We start from the raw sequence: 21,751 nt of genomic DNA on the forward strand, positions 1-21,751 counted from the left end.
TCAAGAATCACGTGTGAGACCTAGAACGGTTCTGGTTTCACAGATTGGAGTGGTCGAGTGGGCGCATGAGGGGTAAGGTGAACTTGCAGGTAAACTGGCCCCAACTTCTTATGGGCTGCTTAGGACAACACCTTGAACTCGGCCCCGTAGCAGATTGGCAACCACCAGCAAGGACATTTGAGGCCAACAAGCCTCAACAGGGGCAAATCATCTTCATAACCCAACCTAGATCCAGGACCAGAAGAGGAACGGACAGGTATGTTTGCCCCAGAACACCCACCTGGGTCCCCCACTCCATGCCTTTAGGGGAGCCAGAGGCCCAGAATCCCTCGCTTGGCACACGGCTGCCTTTCAGTTGCTCCCCAATGCTCCCCCCCCCTTTTCATTTTCCTGGGGAAAGCTAATTACTTTCTCCGTCAAAAGCCCGCTAAGCCGCTATAAATCAAAGCGGGGCTCGACTGGCGCCTCGTTACCAGCGGCGAAATGTTAGTTATTAGTCAGCGCTTGGCAGAGAGCGAGGCCTGGGACGCCCCTGGAATCTTAACAAGATCCAGGCTCTTTGCAAGGAAGACGGGGGCATTTGGGGCCGGCGTCCGCACTGGGCCACCTTTCACTGGCTCAGATCGGTGGATGAAAACAACACTCATTTTCCCACCTGGGGATGGCAAGCCAAAGGGGGGGGGTAAACAGCTGTTTTCAGCGTAACCAAGCTTCCCTTCGGCCTGGTTCTCCTAAGATTCTGATGACGCCCTCAGGGCGATTTGATTCCTCTCTGAATTGGGAATTTGGCAAGTTGCCTTCTAGCAAGTCAATCTGCTGGTTTGACTTGTATGGCCACTTTTCAGGGATTCTCTAGCGGTGGTTCCTGCAGTGCAGGGGGCTGGACTAGATGATGCCCTGTGGTCCCTTCCACCTCTACAATCCTATTCTTCCCCAGCAACCCGCTTCTTCCATTTCCCTCCCAGCCTCATGGGATTATCAGCCAGCAGTGGGGAACCTGAAGCTCTCCAGATGTCGTCGCCGGACTCCAACTCCCAGCAGCCAGCAGTGCAAATGGTTAGGCCAGCCATATCTGAAGGACTATGGGCTCCCCCATCCCTTGAGACTGAGATATGGTAGTAAATGTGGACACATGGCCCAGGGTGTCAAGGAACCCTTCCAGAAGCAGGACCCCCTTGCAATAGGTCAGGCTCAACTCAGCAGACTCCCAGACCCACAGAACCCGTAACAATGGTCGTCTCGCTACTCCACGAAGGAATCCTGCTTGTTTTAATTTCCCAGCTCGGAAAGAAAACGGGTGACCTTGGCATTTTTATTAACCATAGTACAAAAAAGAGAGGAAATTGTACACATTGTAAACGTAACATTTTCGGGCAAAAGACCCTAAAATATAAAATATATTCCCCCCCCTAAACAAGCCAGCCTGTACATAAAGCTATTTTTTATAATAAAAAAGAAAAATTCATCTACAAATATGTAGGGCACTTGTAACAGCTGCCTCCTGGAGTCTGTGCTGGGCCAAGTTAGGAGGTTTCCGTGGCCGTAAAAGGCCGGCAGGGCCCTGCCATTGAGGCTGCCGTTTTGACGAGAGACAAGGGTCATCGCGCTGCCTGCTCCCCTTTCTCTCCAGGGACCACCAAGGCGCCGGGCAAACGCCAAGGTGCTACGTTCTTTAGCACTTAGAAGATCGTTTCAAGATCGCTGCTTTAAAAGTGAAAGGCTGCAGCAAGGCTTTTTATTTCCTTTCTTCAAATTGCACATTAAATAAATAGGGTTCCTTTTCCTTAAAACGCAGGAGCATGAGTTCGGTGCTCACTGCCTCCCTCGCTCCTGGATCGGAAGGTTCTTCATGAAACCTGTTTGCTTACAGTTCATTTGTCCTGACCGGGGCCATGCAAACACCGTGCATTTCAAAGCACTATACCACAACGATACAGTCATGGCTTCCCTCAAAGAATTCTGGGAGCTGTAGTTTTGTTAAGGGTGCTGAGAATCGCTAGAAGACCTCTATTTCCTCTCACAGAGCTACAATTCCCAGAGTTCCCTGGGAAGAGGGACTGACTGCTAAACCACTCTGGGAACAATCGCTCCTATAGTTTTGGGGGGGGGGGTGTGTGTGTCTCCTAACAACCCTCAGCACCCACAACGAACCACAGCTCCCAGGATTTGTCAGAGGAAGCTATGGCTGCTTAAAGTGATATTGCAGTATTTTAAATGCAGGGTATAAATCTGGCCCTAGTGGCAGGTGTTGTGAGAGGGAGTCTCCATTTCTTTGGGGGGGGGTTGTGTGTCTGTGATCCTTTGCACACCTGATTTTCCTCCCTCTCTTGGGAGGAATGGAGAAGCCCACAGCTTGCCCCAGGGATTCAACAGCACATCCGGACATCTCTAGCTCAGTGGAGAACTCTTAGAAATGTAACCTAAACAGGTTTAACAACAACCCTGCAAAAAAGTGTGTTTAACCTGCCCCACCAAAATCATCGATTCTCAGTTGCTGATATCCCCGACATTTGCTTTCATAAGCTATCCCTGAAAATCTTAGGAATGTGGAAAGCTGACTTATGCAGATCATTGGGCCGCAAACGTCAGCACTGTCTGCACTGACCGGCAGCAGCTCTCTGGGCTTTCAGGTAGGTCTTTCCAGCCCTTGCTGGGGGTGCCTCAGGGGCTGGAGCCTGGGACCTTCTGCACGCAAGGCAGCTGCTCTGATGCTCTGCCATGGCCCCCTCGCTTCTTCAAATTCTAAAGTCTGAGCAGCTGCTCAGGTGCCCCTGCAGAGGGTGTTGGGACTCCCATCATCCCCCGTCAGCACAGCCAACCGTCAGGGATGCTGAGAGCTGCAGCCCAGCAAAAACCCGTCCCCGTTGGCGACCTCTGTTCTGGGTAATGAGGCACTTCAGCTGCTGAAGCTGACGATCAGCCTCGCCCATTGTCCTTTTGAAGTAACGAAAGCCCCGCAAGGATCACAAGCAGGGAGTTTGTTGTTGCTGTCATGCTCACGTCCCGCTTGCAGGCTTCACGTTGGGGCACCTGGCCACAGTGAGAACAGGGTGCTGGACGGGATGGGTCGCCTTTGGCCTGATCCTGCACAGCTGGGCTCTCTGTACGTTCTTATGGAACCTCCAGACCCAGAGACAGTCTACCTAGGTCCTTAGGTTCCTTGGGGCATTTGGCCACTGTGAGAGCAGGGTGCTGGGCCAGGTGGGCTCCCACCGGCCTGATCCTGCAGAGTTCTTCTTATGTTCCTACAGGTGTGCAGTTGCTGGTTCCCTTTCAACCCACCCTTGGACACACACACACACCCCAAAACCAGGGAGATGCGAGCGACATCAAGGGCTGTTATCAGAGGCTAACTGGTTCCCCTACAGTTCCCACTTTTATTTTATAATAGCAGGGGGGCAAGCTAGGTCCCCCCCTACAATGCTGGGCTTCAACTCCCAGAATCCTGTGTGGCCAACTGTCAGGGATAGCAATGGGAGCTTTTCCATCCGGTCCCTAAGGCATCAAGTGCAACAGACAGCAGAGCAGATAGATGGATGTCAACCTGAATACAGTTTTTGGGGTTGTTTTCTTTTTTAAAAAACGTGGTTCTAGTCCTCACAGGCATGAAAAAAACCCTGGAAACTGGACTGCGACCAGTTATATACATACAGACATATATATATATTTTAAAAATATAGAGAGCTATGGCAAATATAAATAAATGCACCTTTTGAAATTAAGCCTGCTTTAGCCGCACAGTGGCTTTGCAGTCCAAAGGGAACAGACCCGGAAGCCCCACACCTGCTAGGTTTGCGAGAGGAGGGTCAATGGGGTGGCTCTTTCCTTTCCTTTAAAATATTGGCCTAGTTGTTAAGAGTTATCGTATTTTCCCGTGTATAAGACTAGTTTTTTTCCTTTACAAATAATGTCAAAAAATTGGGGGCGTCTCATACACGGGGCCATCTCTCCCCATTTCTTAAATTTGAGTCCCCCAAAATAGGGGGCGTCTTATACATGGGGACGTCTTCTAGACGGAAAAATACGGTACATGTTATATTCTGGGTGGAACTAATGGCTGGGGGCACAAGGGGGAAGGGAGACAAACAAGGGCGGGAGTCTTTGGGGTCCTTCTGAAAGCTGAATATCTCAAAGGCCTGCATAGACCAAAGAGCAAGCCTGGAGGGGCAGCAAGGGGAGAAACGGCATCTGCAGCCTTCCACAGGTTGACTCCAAGTCCCACCAACCCCGGTCAGAATAGGATGGGGGACAAGGACAGGAGGGTGCAGCTTGTGGCCTAGGAGCATCCAGAAGGGCTGCAGACATCCCCCCATCCCTGAGCCAGAGGTATATCCGCAAATCTCACAAGGCACAGGCAGGCAGGCTTATGCCGGGGGCCAGGGAAGCTTCTGCAGCCCAGGGGCCGCATCCTCATCTTCTGGGGGCCGCCTGGCAGAGGTGTGCAGGGCCAGAGAAGATAGTGGGTGGAGCAACGGGCGTGGATTTCTACATTTTGTAATCTAATAAGGCTAGTTTGTACAGTCTCTCTCTCTCTCTCTCACACACACACACACAGGCCCCTCCAGCCAGATAAGTGAGAGGCACGACTGGAATTCAAGGGCACCTCTCCCAAGGCTAATATCCCTCCCCCTCGTCCCCCAGGAGGTACAGAGAGGGCAAATCAGAGACTTGGCACCCAGGGCAATACTTTTGACAAAAGCCGCTGCCCGTGTTTCTAAAAGGCGAGCCTGCCTTCGTCACACCCACGGTTGTCAAGGCCTCAGGAAACAGAACAGTGGCTGCCTCCTGTCAATTTGCACGCAGGGTCCTTCAGCAACTGGGGCCCTTTGGCAGGGGGGCGGGACGTCCTGTGGATCTGCTCCTGTTTTCTGCCTCCGGCCCCCCAAGAAACTGGGCTGCACACATCAGCATTCCCACTCCATGCTAGAGAGGGCTGGCACCATGACAGTAAGGCTGCCTCACCCTTGTAAAAAGGGTCAGGTTTGGTTTGGTGCTTTAGGTCACTTGCTGGCGGCTTATAAAAAGGGCTTCTGGGCGACAGTAACAAAAATATCTCTCTCTGAACGGCTAGGGAGATTATAAAAAAGGCATTTATTTTATGGCTGTGTGTGCTTAAAGCCCTGTTCTGAAAGGGGGGGGGGAACGAGGACAACCGACAGGAGAGGCAGGGGTTGTCTGTCCCGTCCCCCCTGGGAACTGTCTCCCACAAAAGGACTTTTGTCCAGAGTTTTTTTTGGAGGGAGGGGTGTGGCTTCCTTCTCTCTGCTCTACCCTTTCCCAGGCAAGTTTTAATCCTGTTGATTTTCCTATTTTAAGAAAGTAAGCGAAAGGGAGACCTGACGGGTTACGAGGTGCTGACCGTCTCCACTGCGACGTCGGTCGGGAGTTCCAGGTCCACCGTGGAGCTGACGGCTTCCTCCTCTGACACGGCGGCAGAGCTGACCACCTGGCCTTCGCCATCGTCCTCCACCACCTCTTCTGTCCCGTTGGCCTGCTGCCTGTCCATGGCTTCCAGCTTCTGCCGGTACCCCTCGGCCTCCAGCTCCTTCTTCATCAGCCGGCTGCGGTACTCCTGAGCACGGCGGTTGGCTTCCTGCAGCTGCTGCTGCAAAATCTCCCTCTCGCGGCTGTCCTACAGGGGGCGAAGCAGACCCATGGCTTTGTCAGGAGGGGCGGCTGAGGGCAGCTGCAGAGAGGGCTTCCTCCAAAGAGGGAGATGGATGTTGGAGCAGGGCCGAGCTAAAAATCCCAGTTTTACTGCTGGGGGGAAAGCAAGGTTCTAGACCTCATGAGCTGGAAGGAAAAAAGCGCAGAGGCCCTGTCCATCTTCCCTCTGCAAAGGGATGGAATATTCCGCACAAGTAAAATCTTTCTGGCAAAAAGGGAGAACTACGTCTAGTCAGTAGGACCTGGGCGAGGCCAGGGTTCAAATCCCACCACTCGCCCATGAAGCTCCTTTGGCTGGTCGCTGCCTCTCAGCCTAACCTACCTCACAGGGTTAGTGTGGGAATTAAAGGTATGCCACGTTGAGTTTCTCAAGAGGAAAAATGCTGGGATATGATTGCAACAAAATAAAAACAGCCATACCTTGGGAGTCGAATGGAATCCATTCTGGAAGTCCATTCAACTTCCAAAACATTAAAAAAAAAAATCACAGCTTCCGGTTGGCTGCAGGAAGCTCCTGCAGCCAATCGGAAGCTGCAGAAGCCCCGTCGGACGTTCGTGCTTCCAAAAGAACATTCGCAAACAGGAACATTCACTTCCAGGTTTCAATCGTTCGGGAGCCAAAATGTCCGAGTTCCAGGGCGTTTGGGATCCACGGTACGACTGTAAAAGTAAGTAAAATCTCTCGCAATTCTAGGACATGGGCGCCCAAAAGGCATTGGGTGTTTACCTTGCTTTCTTCCAGGTCATCTGCAACTTCCTCCACCTTGATCTTCTTGGCAGGGGGCTCTTCCTCCTCCTCCTCCTCTGCTATGTGGTGATCGCTGTCACTTTGCTCCTCGATGATGGTTTCTTCTGCGACCTGACCAGCAGGCACTGTGAGGACTGCAAAGGGGGGAAGACACAGGATATTCTGGTGAGGGGAGGAAAGCATGCAGTGCTGCTCAGGGGTTGGAAAGTTCAGTTTTTAGAAAGAGAGCCATTCCCGCTTCAACTTATTGCAATTCACGTTCATCCCTTTACAGAACAGAGCTTGGTCGGTTCATCTTCAGTTCATAGTTCAGTTCAATTTCTTTAATACTGTGTTTAAATTGTTGTAACTCCCCTTGGTACCTTAGAGTGAAGTGTGGCATGCTAATAAAGATAATAACGATTATTATTATATTATTGTTTCTATTGTTTCATACAGGGCTGTCATACACCTGGATTTTGCCGGACGTTACTGGCAAAAGCGTAATTGACATCTGGCTTTGTCCCGGATCTTAGACAACTCAATCGAAAAATCGCAGGGTGTTTTTGGCATTTTTGTATTAAAAAAAACAAAACCCTCAACTACTTTGGGGTTTGTCTTTAAAAGGATCATCAACTTTGGGGTTTTCCAAACAGCAACCCTATTTTATACCCATGATCTTCAGCAAAGTTCCTTCAGATGGATGGCCCAACGCAGTTGGGACTGTGGAAGGGGAAGGTGGGGGAGAGATGAGGTCTGGCTTGCCAGACCAAAAAGATATATGATGGCCTTTGCCAACCTGGTGCCTTCCAGACGGGGATGCCCTCCAACGGTCAGGGATGGTGATCAGTCCAAAATCTTGCAATGCAGCAATCACAGCTAAGGAAGTCCTGACTGACAGCCACCCAACTTCTGCTTAAAAACCTCCAAGAAAGGAGAGTCCATTGCCGTCACAAAGTTCTTCCTAATGTTTGGTTGGAATCACCTTTTTTGTCATTTGAATTTGCTGTTTGGGATCCTCCCCTCCAGAGCAGCAGAAGAACAATCTTGCTTGTCTTTTCCAGGTATCTGAAGGTGGCTCTCATATCACCTCCCAGGTGTAGTCCAGACACACTGGAAGGGCCAGAGGTGTCCCCCCCCCCCACGCCCTGCTCTTCTGTTTGATGCTGGCTGAGCCCAAACAGGAGGGAGCAGCTCGTACCTCCTCCCCGGTGTCGTTCTCCCCCTTTACCTTGCTGCCCATTCTGCATCGTCACAATGAAGGGCTGGCCGAGGGCCCCACTGGGAAGGGCCGCCTGGAGGTTGCCCAGATGGACGCCGTCAGTCATGATCGTGATAATCCGCCGGCCCCCGCCACTGACCACGTGCTGGAGGGGGGAATTGGCAGAGCTGGAGTCCACTGTTTCCTCAGACGCTGCAAAAAAAAGAGAAAGAAGTCAAAGGCAAGAAGAGCTCAGCTGCTTCTGTTTCTTTTTTTCTAAATGTAACCAGGGAGGAAAGAGCTTAAATCACAGCTTTGGGGGCCACCTGGACAAACACAGTGCTTAAGAACTGGTGTCAAAATGAACAAATGAGGTCTAGCAATCCACACACTGCTGCGGTTTTCACGTTTGTTCAAATGAGCTCGAGAAACTCAAATTTCGAAACGAGGTTTCTAGACCTCATGGCAGCACAGAAAACAAAAGGGTTTCCTGCTCCCTTTTTCATGTAGGGGCATGTCCGTTTTCTGAACACACAGACCTTGGTTGGTCTAACTCAGGACTCACGGGACCTGAGGCCTACTGGATGCTCACCCCTGACTGTTTGTCCTGGGGGGGGGGCAGTTTCCTTCTCCCTGCTTTTAAATGCACTGTGGGGTGATTGGAGGGGAAGTAACTTTAGCAGAGTAACATTTATTTATTTTTTATTTTTTTAAAGGCTTGTGAGGATCTGAACAGGGATGGGGAGTTTGTTGCTATCCAGATGTTGCTGCGTTTACAACCTCTGGCCTTGCTGGCTGCTGGGGGTTGGAGTCAGAAGGGGCCTCTCAGGGGTTAAGCAGTGGGTACCTGGCAGCCCAGCTAGCCTTGAGGCCTGCATTTTGTTAAATTGGAAATATTAACTCATGTTGTAATTGTGTTCATTTACTTTATGATGTAATTGTTTCTTTGTTTATTGATCTTGTTTATAGGATTCTGTAACTTTTCTGTATTGTTTTTCTGTTTATTTTTATTTTTATTACTAGCCTTGAGCACGCTACTGTAACTAACTAACTAGTTTGTTTTTACAATGCCCACGAGGTTACTAGGGGAAAATCCAGCGAGCTAGGCTTTAAGCCAATCCCCTCGTCTCTGCTTATGATCTGGACAGACAGGAGGGCTGCTGGAGGGAGCAGAGATGACCTGCTTCTTCCCATCAGAGTTGAGACAGCCTGCATAGGGACATTGCCCAAAGTCTTCCCACCCGTCCACCCATCCCTGGCGACTAATACCCAGATTCCTTTCGACCTACCGGGGGCTCTGTTTGAGTTGGAAAGTGGGCCAGAGGCTTCTGCGATGGCTGCCAGCGTGGCGAGGACTGAGGTTGTTGAGTTTGGAAACTGCACTGTGGAAATGTGGGAATCGCCTGCCCAGGAGGGTGGAAAAGGGAACAAAGGATGTTACAGAGACGTCCCAGAATGACGGCTTCACTATTCTGTGTTGACACAGCAAGAGGGGAGGAAGTGGGTGTGGCCGTTTCCAGAGTCCTACCTGAGGTTGTTTTGGTGCCTGCTGAGGAGACGATGCTGGCGAGACTCATCATGTCCCCTGAGGCCAAAATAAACGGCTGGCCCACGGTGACGGAGCCTGGGACCGGGTTCACTCTCTCGGGGTTGGTGTTGACCTGGTTTTGCATTGCCTCCTGAGGAAGAGAACGATGCCATGACTCAGGCAGATGTTCCTTCTCAAACACTTGCGCCCAAACAGCCTTCCAGTTGCCATATCCAGCTGCCTCTTTCCAAGGCCATTGCTGGAGAATCCTTGGTCCAGAAACTGTCCTTCTTGCGGCACAACCCGACAGGAGCAAGACCCTCTCAGCATGTTACACTTCAGGCTCAGAGATCCGCACTGGGTGCCGATTTCTTACCCGGCCAAACTCAAGGGGGGAGTCACCTTGCTCCATATGTGCCTACTCAACTGCTTTCACAAGAGCCACATTACATCCGTTTCACACTTGCAGGGAATCAAACTTTCAGCGTAGCAGCACTGCTCATTGATACAAATGCCTTCACCATACAGTCACCATTCGACTCCCAGAACCGTTCAAAAACCAAGATGTGGCTTCCAATTGGCTGCAGGAGCTTCCTGCACTCAATCGGAAGCCACAGAAGCCGTGCCAGATGCTCGGCTTCCGAAAATCATTTGAAAACCGGAACACTCACTTCTGGTTTTCGATAGTTCGGGGCCAAAATGTACAAGTACCAAGGCATTCAGCAACCAAAGTACGACTCTACTCTTTGCAATATCTGCTTAAAACGTTTTTCATTTACATACACACACTCAGACACGCAGTATTATTACCGTGTTTCTCATATTATAAGTCATGTCTTATATTAATTTTTTCTTCAAAAAAACACGACATGGCTTATTTTTGAGGGATGTCTTATTTTTTAATAAAGTGCACGCGGGCGCTGTTTGCCGGGCTTGTCAAGCCCAGCAAACAGCGCCCGCCGATCTTCGGTGACAGGCGGGGGTGGGCGGAGAGCGGAGAACGATCTCCGCTTCCCCCCCACCCCCGCCTGTCACACAGGACAGGTCCGAAGATCGGCGGGCGCTGTTTGCCGGGCTTGTCAAGCCCAGCAAACAGCGCCCGCCGATCTTTGGTGACAGGCGGGGGTGGGCGGAGAGCGGAGAACGATCTCCGCTTCTCCCCCACCCCCGCCTGTCACACAGCACAGGTCGGCGGGCGCTGTTTGCCGGGCTTGTCAAGCCCAGCAAACAGCGCCCGCCGATCTTTGGTGACAGGCGGGGGTGGGGGGAGAGCGGAGAACGATCTCCGCTTCCCCCCCACCCCCGCCTGTCACACAGGACAGGTCCGAAGATCGGCGGGCGCTGTTTGCCGGGCTTGTCAAGCCCAGCAAACAGCGCCCGCCGATCTTCGGTGACAGGCGGGGGTGGGGGGAGCGCGGAGCACGATCTCCGCTTCCCCCCCACCCCCGCCTGTCACACAGGACAGGTCCGAAGATCGGCGGGCGCTGTTTGCCGGGCTTGTCAAGCCCAGCAAACAGCGCCCGTCGATCTTTGGTGACAGGCGGGGGTGGGGGGAGAGCGGAGCACGATCTCCGCTTCCCCCCCACCCCCGCCTGTCACACAGGACAGGTCCGAAGATCGGCGGGCGCTGTTTGCCGGGCTTGTCAAGCCCAGCAAGGAGCGCCCGCCGATCTTTGGTGACAGGCGGGGGTGGGGGGAGAGCGGAGAACGATCTCCGCTTCCCCCCCCACCCCCGCCTGTCACACAGGACAGGTCCGAAGATCGGCGGGCGCTGTTTGCTGGGCTTGTCAAGCCCAGCAAACAGCGCCCGCCGATCTTCGGTGACAGGCGGGGGTGGGGGGAGAGCGGAGAACGATCTCCGCTTCCCCCCCACCCCCGCCTGTCACACAGGACAGGTCCGAAGATCGGCGGGCGCTGTTTGCCGGGCTTGTCAAGCCCAGCAAACAGCGCCCGCCGATCTTTGGTGACAGGCGGAGATGGGGGGAGAGCGGAGAACGATCTCCGCTTCCCCCCCACCCCCGCCTGTCACACAGGACAGGTCCGAAGATCGGCGGGCGCTGTTTGCCGGGCTTGTCAAGCCCAGCAAACAGCGCCCGCCGATCTTTGGTGACAGGCGGGGGTGGGGGGAGAGCGGAGCACGATCTCCGCTTCCCCCCCCACCCCCGCCTGTCACACAGGACAGGTCCGAAGATCGGCGGGCGCTGTTTGCCGGGCTTGTCAAGCCCAGCAAACAGCGCCCGCCGATCTTCGGTGACAGGCGGGGGTGGGGGGAGAGCGGAGAACGATCTCCGCTTCCCCCCCACCCCCGCCTGTCACACAGCACAGGTCGGCGGGCGCTGTTTGCCGGGCTTGTCAAGCCCAGCAAACAGCGCCCGCCGATCTTTGGTGACAGGCGGGGGTGGGGGGAGAGCGGAGAACGATCTCCGCTTCCCCCCCACCCCCGCCTGTCACACAGGACAGGTCCGAAGATCGGCGGGCGCTGTTTGCCGGGCTTGTCAAGCCCAGCAAACAGCGCCCGCCGATCTTCGGTGACAGGCGGGGGTGGGGGGAGCGCGGAGCACGATCTCCGCTTCCCCCCCACCCCCGCCTGTCACACAGGACAGGTCCGAAGATCGGCGGGCGCTGTTTGCCGGGCTTGTCAAGCCCAGCAAACAGCGCCCGTCGATCTTTGGTGACAGGCGGGGGTGGGGGGAGAGCGGAGCACGATCTCCGCTTCCCCCCCACCCCCGCCTGTCACACAGGACAGGTCCGAAGATCGGCGGGCGCTGTTTGCCGGGCTTGTCAAGCCCAGCAAGGAGCGCCCGCCGATCTTTGGTGACAGGCGGGGGTGGGGGGAGAGCGGAGAACGATCTCCGCTTCCCCCCCCACCCCCGCCTGTCACACAGGACAGGTCCGAAGATCGGCGGGCGCTGTTTGCTGGGCTTGTCAAGCCCAGCAAACAGCGCCCGCCGATCTTCGGTGACAGGCGGGGGTGGGGGGAGAGCGGAGAACGATCTCCGCTTCCCCCCCACCCCCGCCTGTCACACAGGACAGGTCCGAAGATCGGCGGGCGCTGTTTGCCGGGCTTGTCAAGCCCAGCAAACAGCGCCCGCCGATCTTCGGTGACACGCGGGGGTGGGCGGAGAGCGGAGAACGATCTCCGCTTCCCCCCCACCCCCGCCTGTCACACAGGACAGGTCCGAAGATCGGCGGGCGCTGTTTGCCGGGCTTGTCAAGCCCAGCAAGGAGCGCCCGCCGATCTTTGGTGACAGGCGGGGGTGGGGGGAGAGCGGAGAACGATCTCCGCTTCCCCCCCCACCCCCGCCTGTCACACAGGACAGGTCCGAAGATCGGCGGGCGCTGTTTGCTGGGCTTGTCAAGCCCAGCAAACAGCGCCCGCCGATCTTCGGTGACAGGCGGGGGTGGGGGGAGAGCGGAGAACGATCTCCGCTTCCCCCCCACCCCCGCCTGTCACACAGGACAGGTCCGAAGATCGGCGGGCGCTGTTTGCCGGGCTTGTCAAGCCCAGCAAACAGCGCCCGCCGATCTTCGGTGACAGGCGGGGGTGGGCGGAGAGCGGAGAACGATCTCCGCTTCCCCCCCACCCCCGCCTGTCACACAGCACAGGTCGGCGGGCGCTGTTTGCCGGGCTTGTCCAGCCCAGCAAGGAGCGCCCGCCGATCTTTGGTGACAGGCGGGGGTGGGGGGAGAGCGGAGAACGATCTCCGCTTCCCCCCACCCCTGCCTGTCATACAGCACAGGTCCGAAGATCGGCGGGCGCTGTTTGCCGGGCTTGTCAAGCCCAGCAAGGAGCGCCCGCCGATCTTCGGCTCTGTCCCCCGATGCGCGACGGCTCGGGGAAGCAGGCAGGGAGCTCCTGCTGGGTCCCGCGCCTTCGCCTCTCGCTCGGTCGGGGCTACACGACATGGCTTATTTTCGGGGTATGTCTTATTTTTCACCAACCCTTAGAAATCCTGTCATGGCTTATTTTTTGGGGATGCCTTAAAATATGAGAAACACGGTACATATATCTACTTATAAAACTTCTGGTTTTATTTCTATTTTGATGAATTGGACATCCATTAGTTCTGAACCTTTGCTTCTATCAGTATTTTTAATGTTTTATACCGTTTTATGCAAACTGCTAAAAGAAATTGCCAAATACATGGATAAAACCGCTGCCTTGGGTCAAAAGAAATTAAACTTTCAAGGCTTGTCGGCTTCAGCTGTGAGGTGGGAGAAAAACATCAGAAATCTAAAAGAGGCAGTGTCATTTTTAGGTGACGGTCCTTCGGTTCTAAAAAAGATACCAAATGCCAGTATTGCTAACCACAAGCATAGCATTATCCTAGACCCAGATAACAGTGTTGGGCCAGGATCTCCTAAGGCAGGCCTAGGCAAACTCGGCCCGCCAGGTGTTTTGGGACTACAACTCCCATCATCCCTAGCTAACAGGACCAGTGGTCAGGGATGATGGAAACTTTAGTCCCAAAACATCTGGAGGGCCAAGTTCGCCTAGGCCTGCCCTAAGGCCTCTTCCTGCTCCCCTATTCACCCCTTTCCCCCATTGTCTGATGTGCTCCTTTTGTGGTGAGGGTGCCTGGATTGTGGGACACCCTCCAGGAAGGAACTCACTCAGCTCCTTTGCCAATGGAGGTTCAGGCAGCAAGTTAAAATAATAATACAATAATAATAATAATAATAATAGCACTGCTGTTTTGGAGGGCGTTTGGGATATTTAATTCCCTTTTAGGTCCTTGTTAAGATATGATTTATCAGGGCTGGTGTTTCGTTGGGAACAAAAAGGCAGTGTTTCTCTCCCACCTGCAGTATCAACAAGGTCTCTGGGTTGTTCTTGTCCAGCGCGATGTCAAAGGCAGACTTGTCAAACTTGCTGAAGGCGTGCACGTTGGCCCCGTACCTGACGAGCAGCTCAACGACGTCGCGGTGGTTATGCTCCGTTGCCCAGTGCAACGCCGTCATCTTCAGCATGTCCTTGGCGTTCACGTCGGCACCATTCTGACGAGCAGAAGGAAGAGAAACAGCAGCTATGGGTCAAAGCCCATTTCAAGAGGAGCATGGGGAACGCTGCTCCCCGGCCGTGCAAAGAAATCAAGCCACCCCCACCGTCAAGGATGCTCCAAGGAAGTGCTTTTCAGCTCTCTATGCTAGTGCAAATGCTACTCTACCCACAACTTCTCTGTTGAGACAACAGGAATACAACCATGCTAGTCTGTCCCAATGTACAAACAAGACCAGGCATAGACAACCTTTGGCCCTCCAGATGTTTTCGCCTACAACTCCCATGATCCCTAGCTAACAGGACCAGTGGTCAGGGATGGTGGGAATTGTAGTTCAAAACATCTGGAGGGCAAAAGGTTGCCAATGCCTGAACAAGACACTATGACAAAAGCAAGATGTGGGTAAACGAATCAGTGAAGGTTCAGCAGATGAGAGGGAATGGAGGTTAATTTCTTATTACTGCTTCTAGGGATGAAAACAGATGGTGGGCTTCAGATTCTGCTGTTATTCCCAACCTGACGCCTGGTGGTTGAATTTGCAGAGTGACGGAAACCCTTAACCATTGCTCAGGTCTCCAAGAGGGATGAGCACAGGCTCAGGATATGCACTGAACTCCTTGTTGGGACTGAAATCTGAAGCCCTTCCCAGACCAAGCTGATTGAACCTGGAATCTTCTGCATACAGAGCAGATGCTACAGAGCCATGCCATTCAAGAGCCAGTATGGTAAAGAGGTTAGAGTGTCGGACCAGGAGCTTGGGGACCGGGGTTCAAATACCCCACTCAGCCATGGCTCGCTGGGTGCGACCTTGGGCCAGTCGTTGCCTCTCAGTCTAGCCTGCCTCACAGGGAGAGGAAACTTTGAGCAACTTGGGATATAAGTGCAATAAATAAATAAATAAATAAAGTTGAACGTTTTGAAGATTTTTGCTCTAAAAAATGATGACTGGCTGTCAACCCAACAAGATCCACATTTGGTGAACGCCACCTCAAAACAAATGCAAGAAGAGCCTGGCTGCTGGATCTTGGGCCAAAGGGATCCCGTTTAGTCCAGCATCCTGTTCTCACAGAGACCAATCCTAATGGGAAGCCCGCAAGCAGGGCCTGAGCACAGCAGGAACACTCCCCACTTGTGGTTCACTGCAGCTGGTATTCAGAGGCATGTTATTCTTTGAAGGAGAACTACCTTAAAATGATTCACAGGTGGCATGTAACTCCGAGTAGGCTTGCTAAGATGTATAAGACTGAATCAGCTAAGTGCTGGAGATGCAAAGAGGTGGAGGGAACGTTCTTTCTTATGTGGTGGACTTGTAAAAGGGTATTGGGAAATGACCCATAATGAATTGAAAAAAATGTTCAAAAGTATTTCCCCAAAAAACCTAGAGTCCTTTCTGTTGGGGATAATTCAGACTGAAATTCCCAGTTGTCAAAAAAGGTTATTTACTGTATGTATGTTACTACTGCGGCCCATGTTTCATTAGCCCAAAAATGGAAAACGAGCAAGGTCCTAACCAAAGAAGAATGGCAACTTAAGTTGACAGAATATGCACAACTTGCAGACTTAACATATAGAGTAAGAGAACAAGAAGAACATACGTTTAAAGAAGATTGGAAAACATTTATTGAATATATGGGGGGAAACTGTGTACACTTGAAAACGTTGGCAGCATTAAGATAAATTCAACAGTGTAAATAAGTTTTGATGGATGCAATAATGGAATACTGAATGATATAGTTTTTGTAAAATATGCAGGGATTTATGATATATAAAATGAACCATGGAAAGAGAAGACAGGAAGTCGTTGATATCTTAAGGATGTAAAAATGAATATTTTAAATTGTAAAACAGAAAATTTATTTTAAAAATTATATATACAGGTGAAAGTCGGAAAATTAGAATATCGTCAAAAAGTGCATTTATTTCAGTAATGCAACTTAAAAGGTGAAACCAATATATGAGATAGATGCATGACATGCAAAGCAAGATATGTCAAGCCTTTATTTGTTGTAATTATTTGTCGTTAGGCGGGTCAATTATAAATGGAATGTAATTAATGAAATGTAATAGCAATGTTTATTTTTGTTTTTGTATTATTGTAACTATTTGTTTTATTACTGTGGAATTTCCAAAAGCATTTGTAAAAATTAAAAGAAAAAATACTAAATTGCATTACTGAAATAAATGCACTTTTCAACGATATTCTAATTTTCCGAGTTTCACCTGTATATAAAAGAGGCATTCCACCTCCTGCAGGGGAGGCAGAATACAACCATTGTGACTAGAAGCTGTTTGTCCAACCCCCTTTTTAAAGCCACCCCCATTACGCCTCGCTCACTACAGAACCTCGCTTACCCTGATGAGGAGCTCCACGATGTGCGAGTGCCCGTCAGCGGCTGCCATGTGCAGCGGGGTCCTGTCCACCTTGGTCCGTGCGTCTCTGCTCACTCCTGCTCGGAGCAGGACTTCCGCTGTGGAATAGTGGCCATGCTGAGCTGCCAGGTGAAGAGGGGATGTTCCCAACTGCCGGACCAGTGAACAGGAAAACGTTACCACCTTCTTACCGCATAGTCCACCATCCCTGACTACGCTCCACGATGAACAGGCTCATCTACAGCTCTGCAGACGCGGCCCTTGTATTCAAGGCGGCATGCAATCTCTGTGACTCAGAGGCATGCAGGGACTCTGTGCCTTGTGGACAGGGGAGTGGGGGACAAATGGCTTCAGCTGACCATGCATATAACAAGTGTGTAGGGAAAAAGTGTGTAGGCTTCCAGCTAGCTCCCGTCATGCCCCATCAGCACAGCCAATGGGAAGGTACGCTGATGGGAGTTGGGAGTCCAACACCGCCTGAGAGGCGGCAAATGTGGGTTCCTCTGAAACTGGTGCAGACAGAGCTGTATAGAATAGTTATAATATACTGTTCAGCAGATGTGTTAGTATGAGCATATAAAGCCGTAAAGGGTTGGGACTCAAGTACCTAAAAGACCGCCTTCCCCAGTACAGTGCTCCAGACCCTACAATCAGCAGGTGAGGCCTTGTTGATGCTGCCGCCACTGGGGGCTGCCTAGTTGGCACTGACCCATCACAGGGCCTTTTTAGTAATGGCTCCCTGGTTGTGGAATGCTCTCCCTAGCGAAGTGCACCTGTCTCCATCATCATTAACTTCCAGGAGCAATCTGAAAACTCTCCTGTTTACCCAAGAATTTGGTGGCTGAAGGATACAGAGTGACCCTCAAGATCAGGTTCCTCAAACTCAGCCCTCCAGATGTTTTGAGACTACAATTCCCATCATCCCTGACCCACTGGTCCTGCTAGCTAGGGATCATGGGAGTTGTAGGCCAAAAACATCTGGAGGGCCGAGTTTGAGGAAGCCTGCTCAAGATCATTAGATGCACAAATGTTTTACATTGTAATTGCCTTTAGAATGTTCCTAAGTGTACCTGCTTTTAGAGCAGGCATGTCAAACCTGCGGCCCTCCAGATGTTTTGGACTACAATTCCCATCTTCCCCAACCTCTGGTCCTGCTAGCTAGGGATCATGGGAGTTGTAGGCCAAAACATCTGGAGGGCCGCAGGTTTGACATGCCTGTTTTAGAGGCTTTTAATTGTAACTGTTTTTAGAACTGCTTTGGAATGTTTTGCTTTGTTGTCAAATTGTATACAGTGGTACCTTGGTTCTCGAACGGTTTAGTTGATTAACAATGTCTCCTGAACGCCGCAACCCCGGAAGTAAGTGTTCCGGTTTGTGAATGTTTTTCAGAAGCCGAACATCCAGCACAGCTTCCGATAGAGTGCAGGAAGCTCCTGCAGCCAATCGGAAGCCACACCTTGGTTTTCGAACGGTTCCGGGAGTCGAACAGACTTCCAGAACAGATTAAGTTTGAGAACCAAGGTACCACTGTATCTGGTTGCTCCCGGGGCTACTTTGGCACAAAGGGCAGGATATAAATTCAATAAATTAAAAAACAGACCATAGCTCTATAGTTCATAAGAAACAAGCAAGTAGGATTTGAGGAGGACATCCCACTCCTCTCCCATAGATTTCAGCAGCTGGTATTTAGAAACATTGCTAACTCCAGCTGTCCAGGCGGAGCAGAGCCATCCTGACTAGTAGCCATGAATTTGTTGCTGTGATCCCAGCAAAAGAACCCTTCCCCTTCCCCCAATTCTCCTCTCCTGTCCCCTGCAATATTGTTGCCCTCCATACACACCCAGTCCGTAGTGAAAGGCGCACCGTTTGCCATCAAGGTCCTGACTTCGTCATCTTGGCCTTTGCGAGCCGCTTCCAGCAGCCTCTTCCCCAGGTCCACCAGGGACATCTTGATACATGGGAACAGATGGTTTCAAAAATCTGGAGTTTGACATGGGGTGCAAGAGAGAGCAGAGGATACGGTAGGATTCAAGGAGAGGACATCAAACTCCCCGAGGCTATAATTTAGAATTTTAAAGGGCATGGCAATCATTAAATGCTCCAGCCCCTCCTATAACCACCTGCCAGGAAGACAGTGCAACAGATAAGACCTTAAGCGTTGGTTCACAATACAGCAAGGCCAATTCTTTACAGCAAGGAGTGAGAAACCTGCAGGATTCCCAATGCCCTTGGACTCCATCTGAGCAAGTCTGCAGATGACACCAAATTGGGAGGGGTGGCTAATACCCCAGAGTACAGGATCACACTTCAAAGTTACCTTAACAGATTAGACAACTGGGCCAAAGCAAACAAGATGAATTTTAACACGGAGAAATGTAAGGTACTACACTTGGGCAAAAAAAATGAAAGGCACAAATACAGGATGGGAGACATCTGGCTTGAGAGCAGTACATGTGAAAAGGATCTAGGAGTCTTGGTAGACCACAAACTTGACATGAGTCAACAGTGTGATGCAGCAGCTAAAAAAGCCAATGCAATTCTGGGCTGCATCAATAGGAGTATAGCGTCTAGATCAAGGGAAGTAATAGTACCACTGTATTCTGCTCTGGTCAGACATCACTTGGAATACTGTGTCTAGTTCTGGGCACCACAGTTCAAGAAGGATACTGACAAGCTGGAACGTGTCCAGAGGAGGGCAACCAAAATGGCCAAAGGCTTGGAAACAATGCCTTATAAGGAACGGCTTAGGGAGCTGGGTATGTTTAGCCTGGAGAAGAGAAGGTTAAGGGGTGATATGATAGCCATGTTCAAATATATAAACGGATGTCATACAGAAGAGGGGGAAAGGTTGTTTTCTGCTGCTCCAGGGAAGCGGGCACAGAGCAATGGATTCAAGCTACAAGAAAGACGATTCCACATAAACATTAGGAAGATCTTCCTGACAGTAAGAGCTGTTTGACAGTGGAATTTGCTGCCAAGGAGTGTGGTGGAGTCTCTTTCTTTGGAGGTCTTTAAGTGGAGGCTTGACAGCCACCTGTCGGGAATGCTTTGATGGTGTTTCCTTCCTGCTTGGCAGGGGGTTGGACTGGATGGCCCTTGTGGTCTCTTCCAACTCTATGATTCTATGATTCTATCTCCCATCATCCCTTCCCACTGGCCTAGCCAGCTGCCAAGAGGCGCTTCCTTGATCTTGCTGAAACAGGGCAAACAAACCCCCTACAATTTTTACATGAAAGAGATACCTTCGCAAACCTTTCAGAGGTTTAATTGCGATCAAGCGAATGGAACAGAAATAATGAATGTGAACAGGCACACGTGTATATGCATATTTAAAATAAACACATAAAGGATGTTTCCACTTGATATTTACATCGTACACATACGCAGGTGTATGTACAAATATTAAAACTGCAGGGGGGGGGAGCGAACGCTAATATTTCATTGAAATGCACATGGCATCCACCCACAGAGGCAGGCATGTCTCCCCACCCCCACCCCAATAAACAATGAGAAAAGGTAAAAAGGGGGGAGGCAGGACCCGAAAGTGGGGTTACAGGGGGGAGAGAAGCGTGCTTGTTTGTTGTATTTCCACTCAAGTGTATTGGCAAGAGCCCACGGCCCTCTCCTGTCCTTTTTTAGCATCTTGTTTCTGTCCCCTCCCCATATATATACGTGTGTGTGTGTGTGTGTGTGTGTGTGTTACATTTTAGATAAAATAAAAAAAATTCCTTCAGTAGCACCTTAAAGACCAACTAAGTTTTTATTTTGGTATGAGCTTTCGTGTGCATGCACACTTCTTCAGATACATTTTAGATATTACATATATACATATACATACACATACATATATACATATACATACATACATTATATATATATATATATATATATATATATATATATATATAATATGTGCACACATCCGTCATTATATGGCAAAGGGCTTCGAGGTGTCTCGTGGGAATGAAGCCAAATTAAATCCCTAATCCTAGATACCCTTTTTTTGGGGGGGGGGAGTAAACCACACCCATCACGCCATTTACAGATCTTCCTGCCCCAAAGAGTCTTCTGCAACCTTGAAAACTAGCAAACGTGTTAGGGGAAAAGCTTGCCTTAGTTTGAAGTGTTGTTTTTTAAATAACAACAAACATTTGTGGCATCTTTTCTGTGGGGCAGGATCTGCTTTGCTTGGTGCGGTTGTTTCAAGTTTCTATTAATTTACTGCCATTGCTCCCAGTATTTATCTGTTTGTTTATATACCGCTACATTTAAAAAGAAGAAGCCTCAAAGCATTTGTGGGTTTGTTGATTCCTGCATTAAATCCAGCGTTATTTCTAAGGCCGCCCTTTCCTCCGAGGAGCTCGAGGCGGCGGACGTGGCGCTTTCCCCTCTTTCTTTCTTTCTTTCTTTCTTTCTTTCTCTCTTTCTCCCCGCCATCTCGCCTTCACAACAGCCCTGCGAGGTCGTCTCTCTGTCTCTCTCCCTCTGGCCTCCGCCGCCTCATCACCTCACGCCAACTGCCCCCCCCCATAAACCGGCTCCCCCCCAACCGGCTCCCCCCCCCAACAACGCCCCCTCCCCCCTCTTTCCCCCTTGAACTCACCCCCCTCAGAGGCGTCTGGGGTTCGGCTCTTCTCCTCTCCTAACTTCCTACCGGCATCTTTCCTTTTTTAAAAAAAAGAAAAAGCCCTTAGCCTTTTAAAAAAATATAGGCTGTTATTATCATCATGGAAAATATATATTTTTAAAAATTGGTTTTGTTTTTCAAGCCCCTCCCATCTCCTCCCCCCTCGGCGCCGAAAGGGAGGCAAAATGGCGGAACCGGAAGTGAGCCTCGGTTGGGTTTAAAAACGAAGCCACCCAGGTGAGGGAGGAAGCCTGAGAGCGTCGCACAATGGATATATCCGGTACGTACGGGAAAAGCCAACCCCTTCCTCCGACATGCGTTCTTCCGCTCTCTCTTAGAGGGGGTTGCCGCTTTATCCGTCGCCATCTCCATGGTACAATGGTAAGCGGCCATGGTTGCCCCGAGGACTTTCTCGGACGCTCTATCACTTGCCACCACTATGGGGAGCGGCCATGTTAGCTCCTCAGGGTTTCCTTTCTATCCCTCTCATTTCTATGGTAAGACTGAAGACCGCTCTGGAGGCTCAGAGTCTATGGGCGCTGACCGATGGAGCCGCTCTAGCCATGGGCTTCTCTATGGCGATAAGTTGCAAGCTCAATATTGGTGCCTTTTCCCATTGCTTTTTAAAGCT

The 21,751-nt window shown here is 51.0% G+C and overlaps 1 protein-coding gene across 4 annotated transcripts; it reads right to left on the reverse strand.

Annotated features, from left to right (window-relative positions):
• Window positions 1-2,107: 2,107 nt before the first annotated feature.
• On the reverse strand, window positions 2,108-21,307 carry GABPB2 (GA binding protein transcription factor subunit beta 2). 4 transcript variants are annotated; one of them, XM_035098634.3, is made up of 9 exons: window positions 21,097-21,307; window positions 18,334-18,473; window positions 16,476-16,643; window positions 13,927-14,121; window positions 9,124-9,274; window positions 8,885-8,998; window positions 7,626-7,808; window positions 6,395-6,549; window positions 2,108-5,632 (listed from the first exon to the last, which is right to left on the reverse strand). In XM_035098634.3, the coding sequence occupies exons 2-9, from the start codon at window positions 18,439-18,441 to the stop codon at window positions 5,345-5,347; spliced, it is 1,362 nt and encodes a 453-aa protein (XP_034954525.2). In that variant the 5' UTR covers window positions 18,442-18,473; window positions 21,097-21,307; the 3' UTR covers window positions 2,108-5,344. The 4 variants fall into 4 exon arrangements, with proteins under 4 accessions (XP_034954525.2, XP_088515620.1, XP_034954528.2 ...); XM_088659494.1 differs by having other exon boundaries at window positions 18,334-18,441; window positions 21,097-21,306; XM_035098637.3 differs by having other exon boundaries at window positions 18,357-18,473; window positions 21,097-21,302.
• Between the last annotated feature and the right edge of the window lie 444 nt (window positions 21,308-21,751).

Source organism: Zootoca vivipara, chromosome 16 (genome assembly GCF_965207765.1).
Source record: "Zootoca vivipara chromosome 16, rZooViv2.hap1.1, whole genome shotgun sequence".
NCBI classification, from domain to species: domain Eukaryota; kingdom Metazoa; phylum Chordata; class Lepidosauria; order Squamata; family Lacertidae; genus Zootoca; species Zootoca vivipara.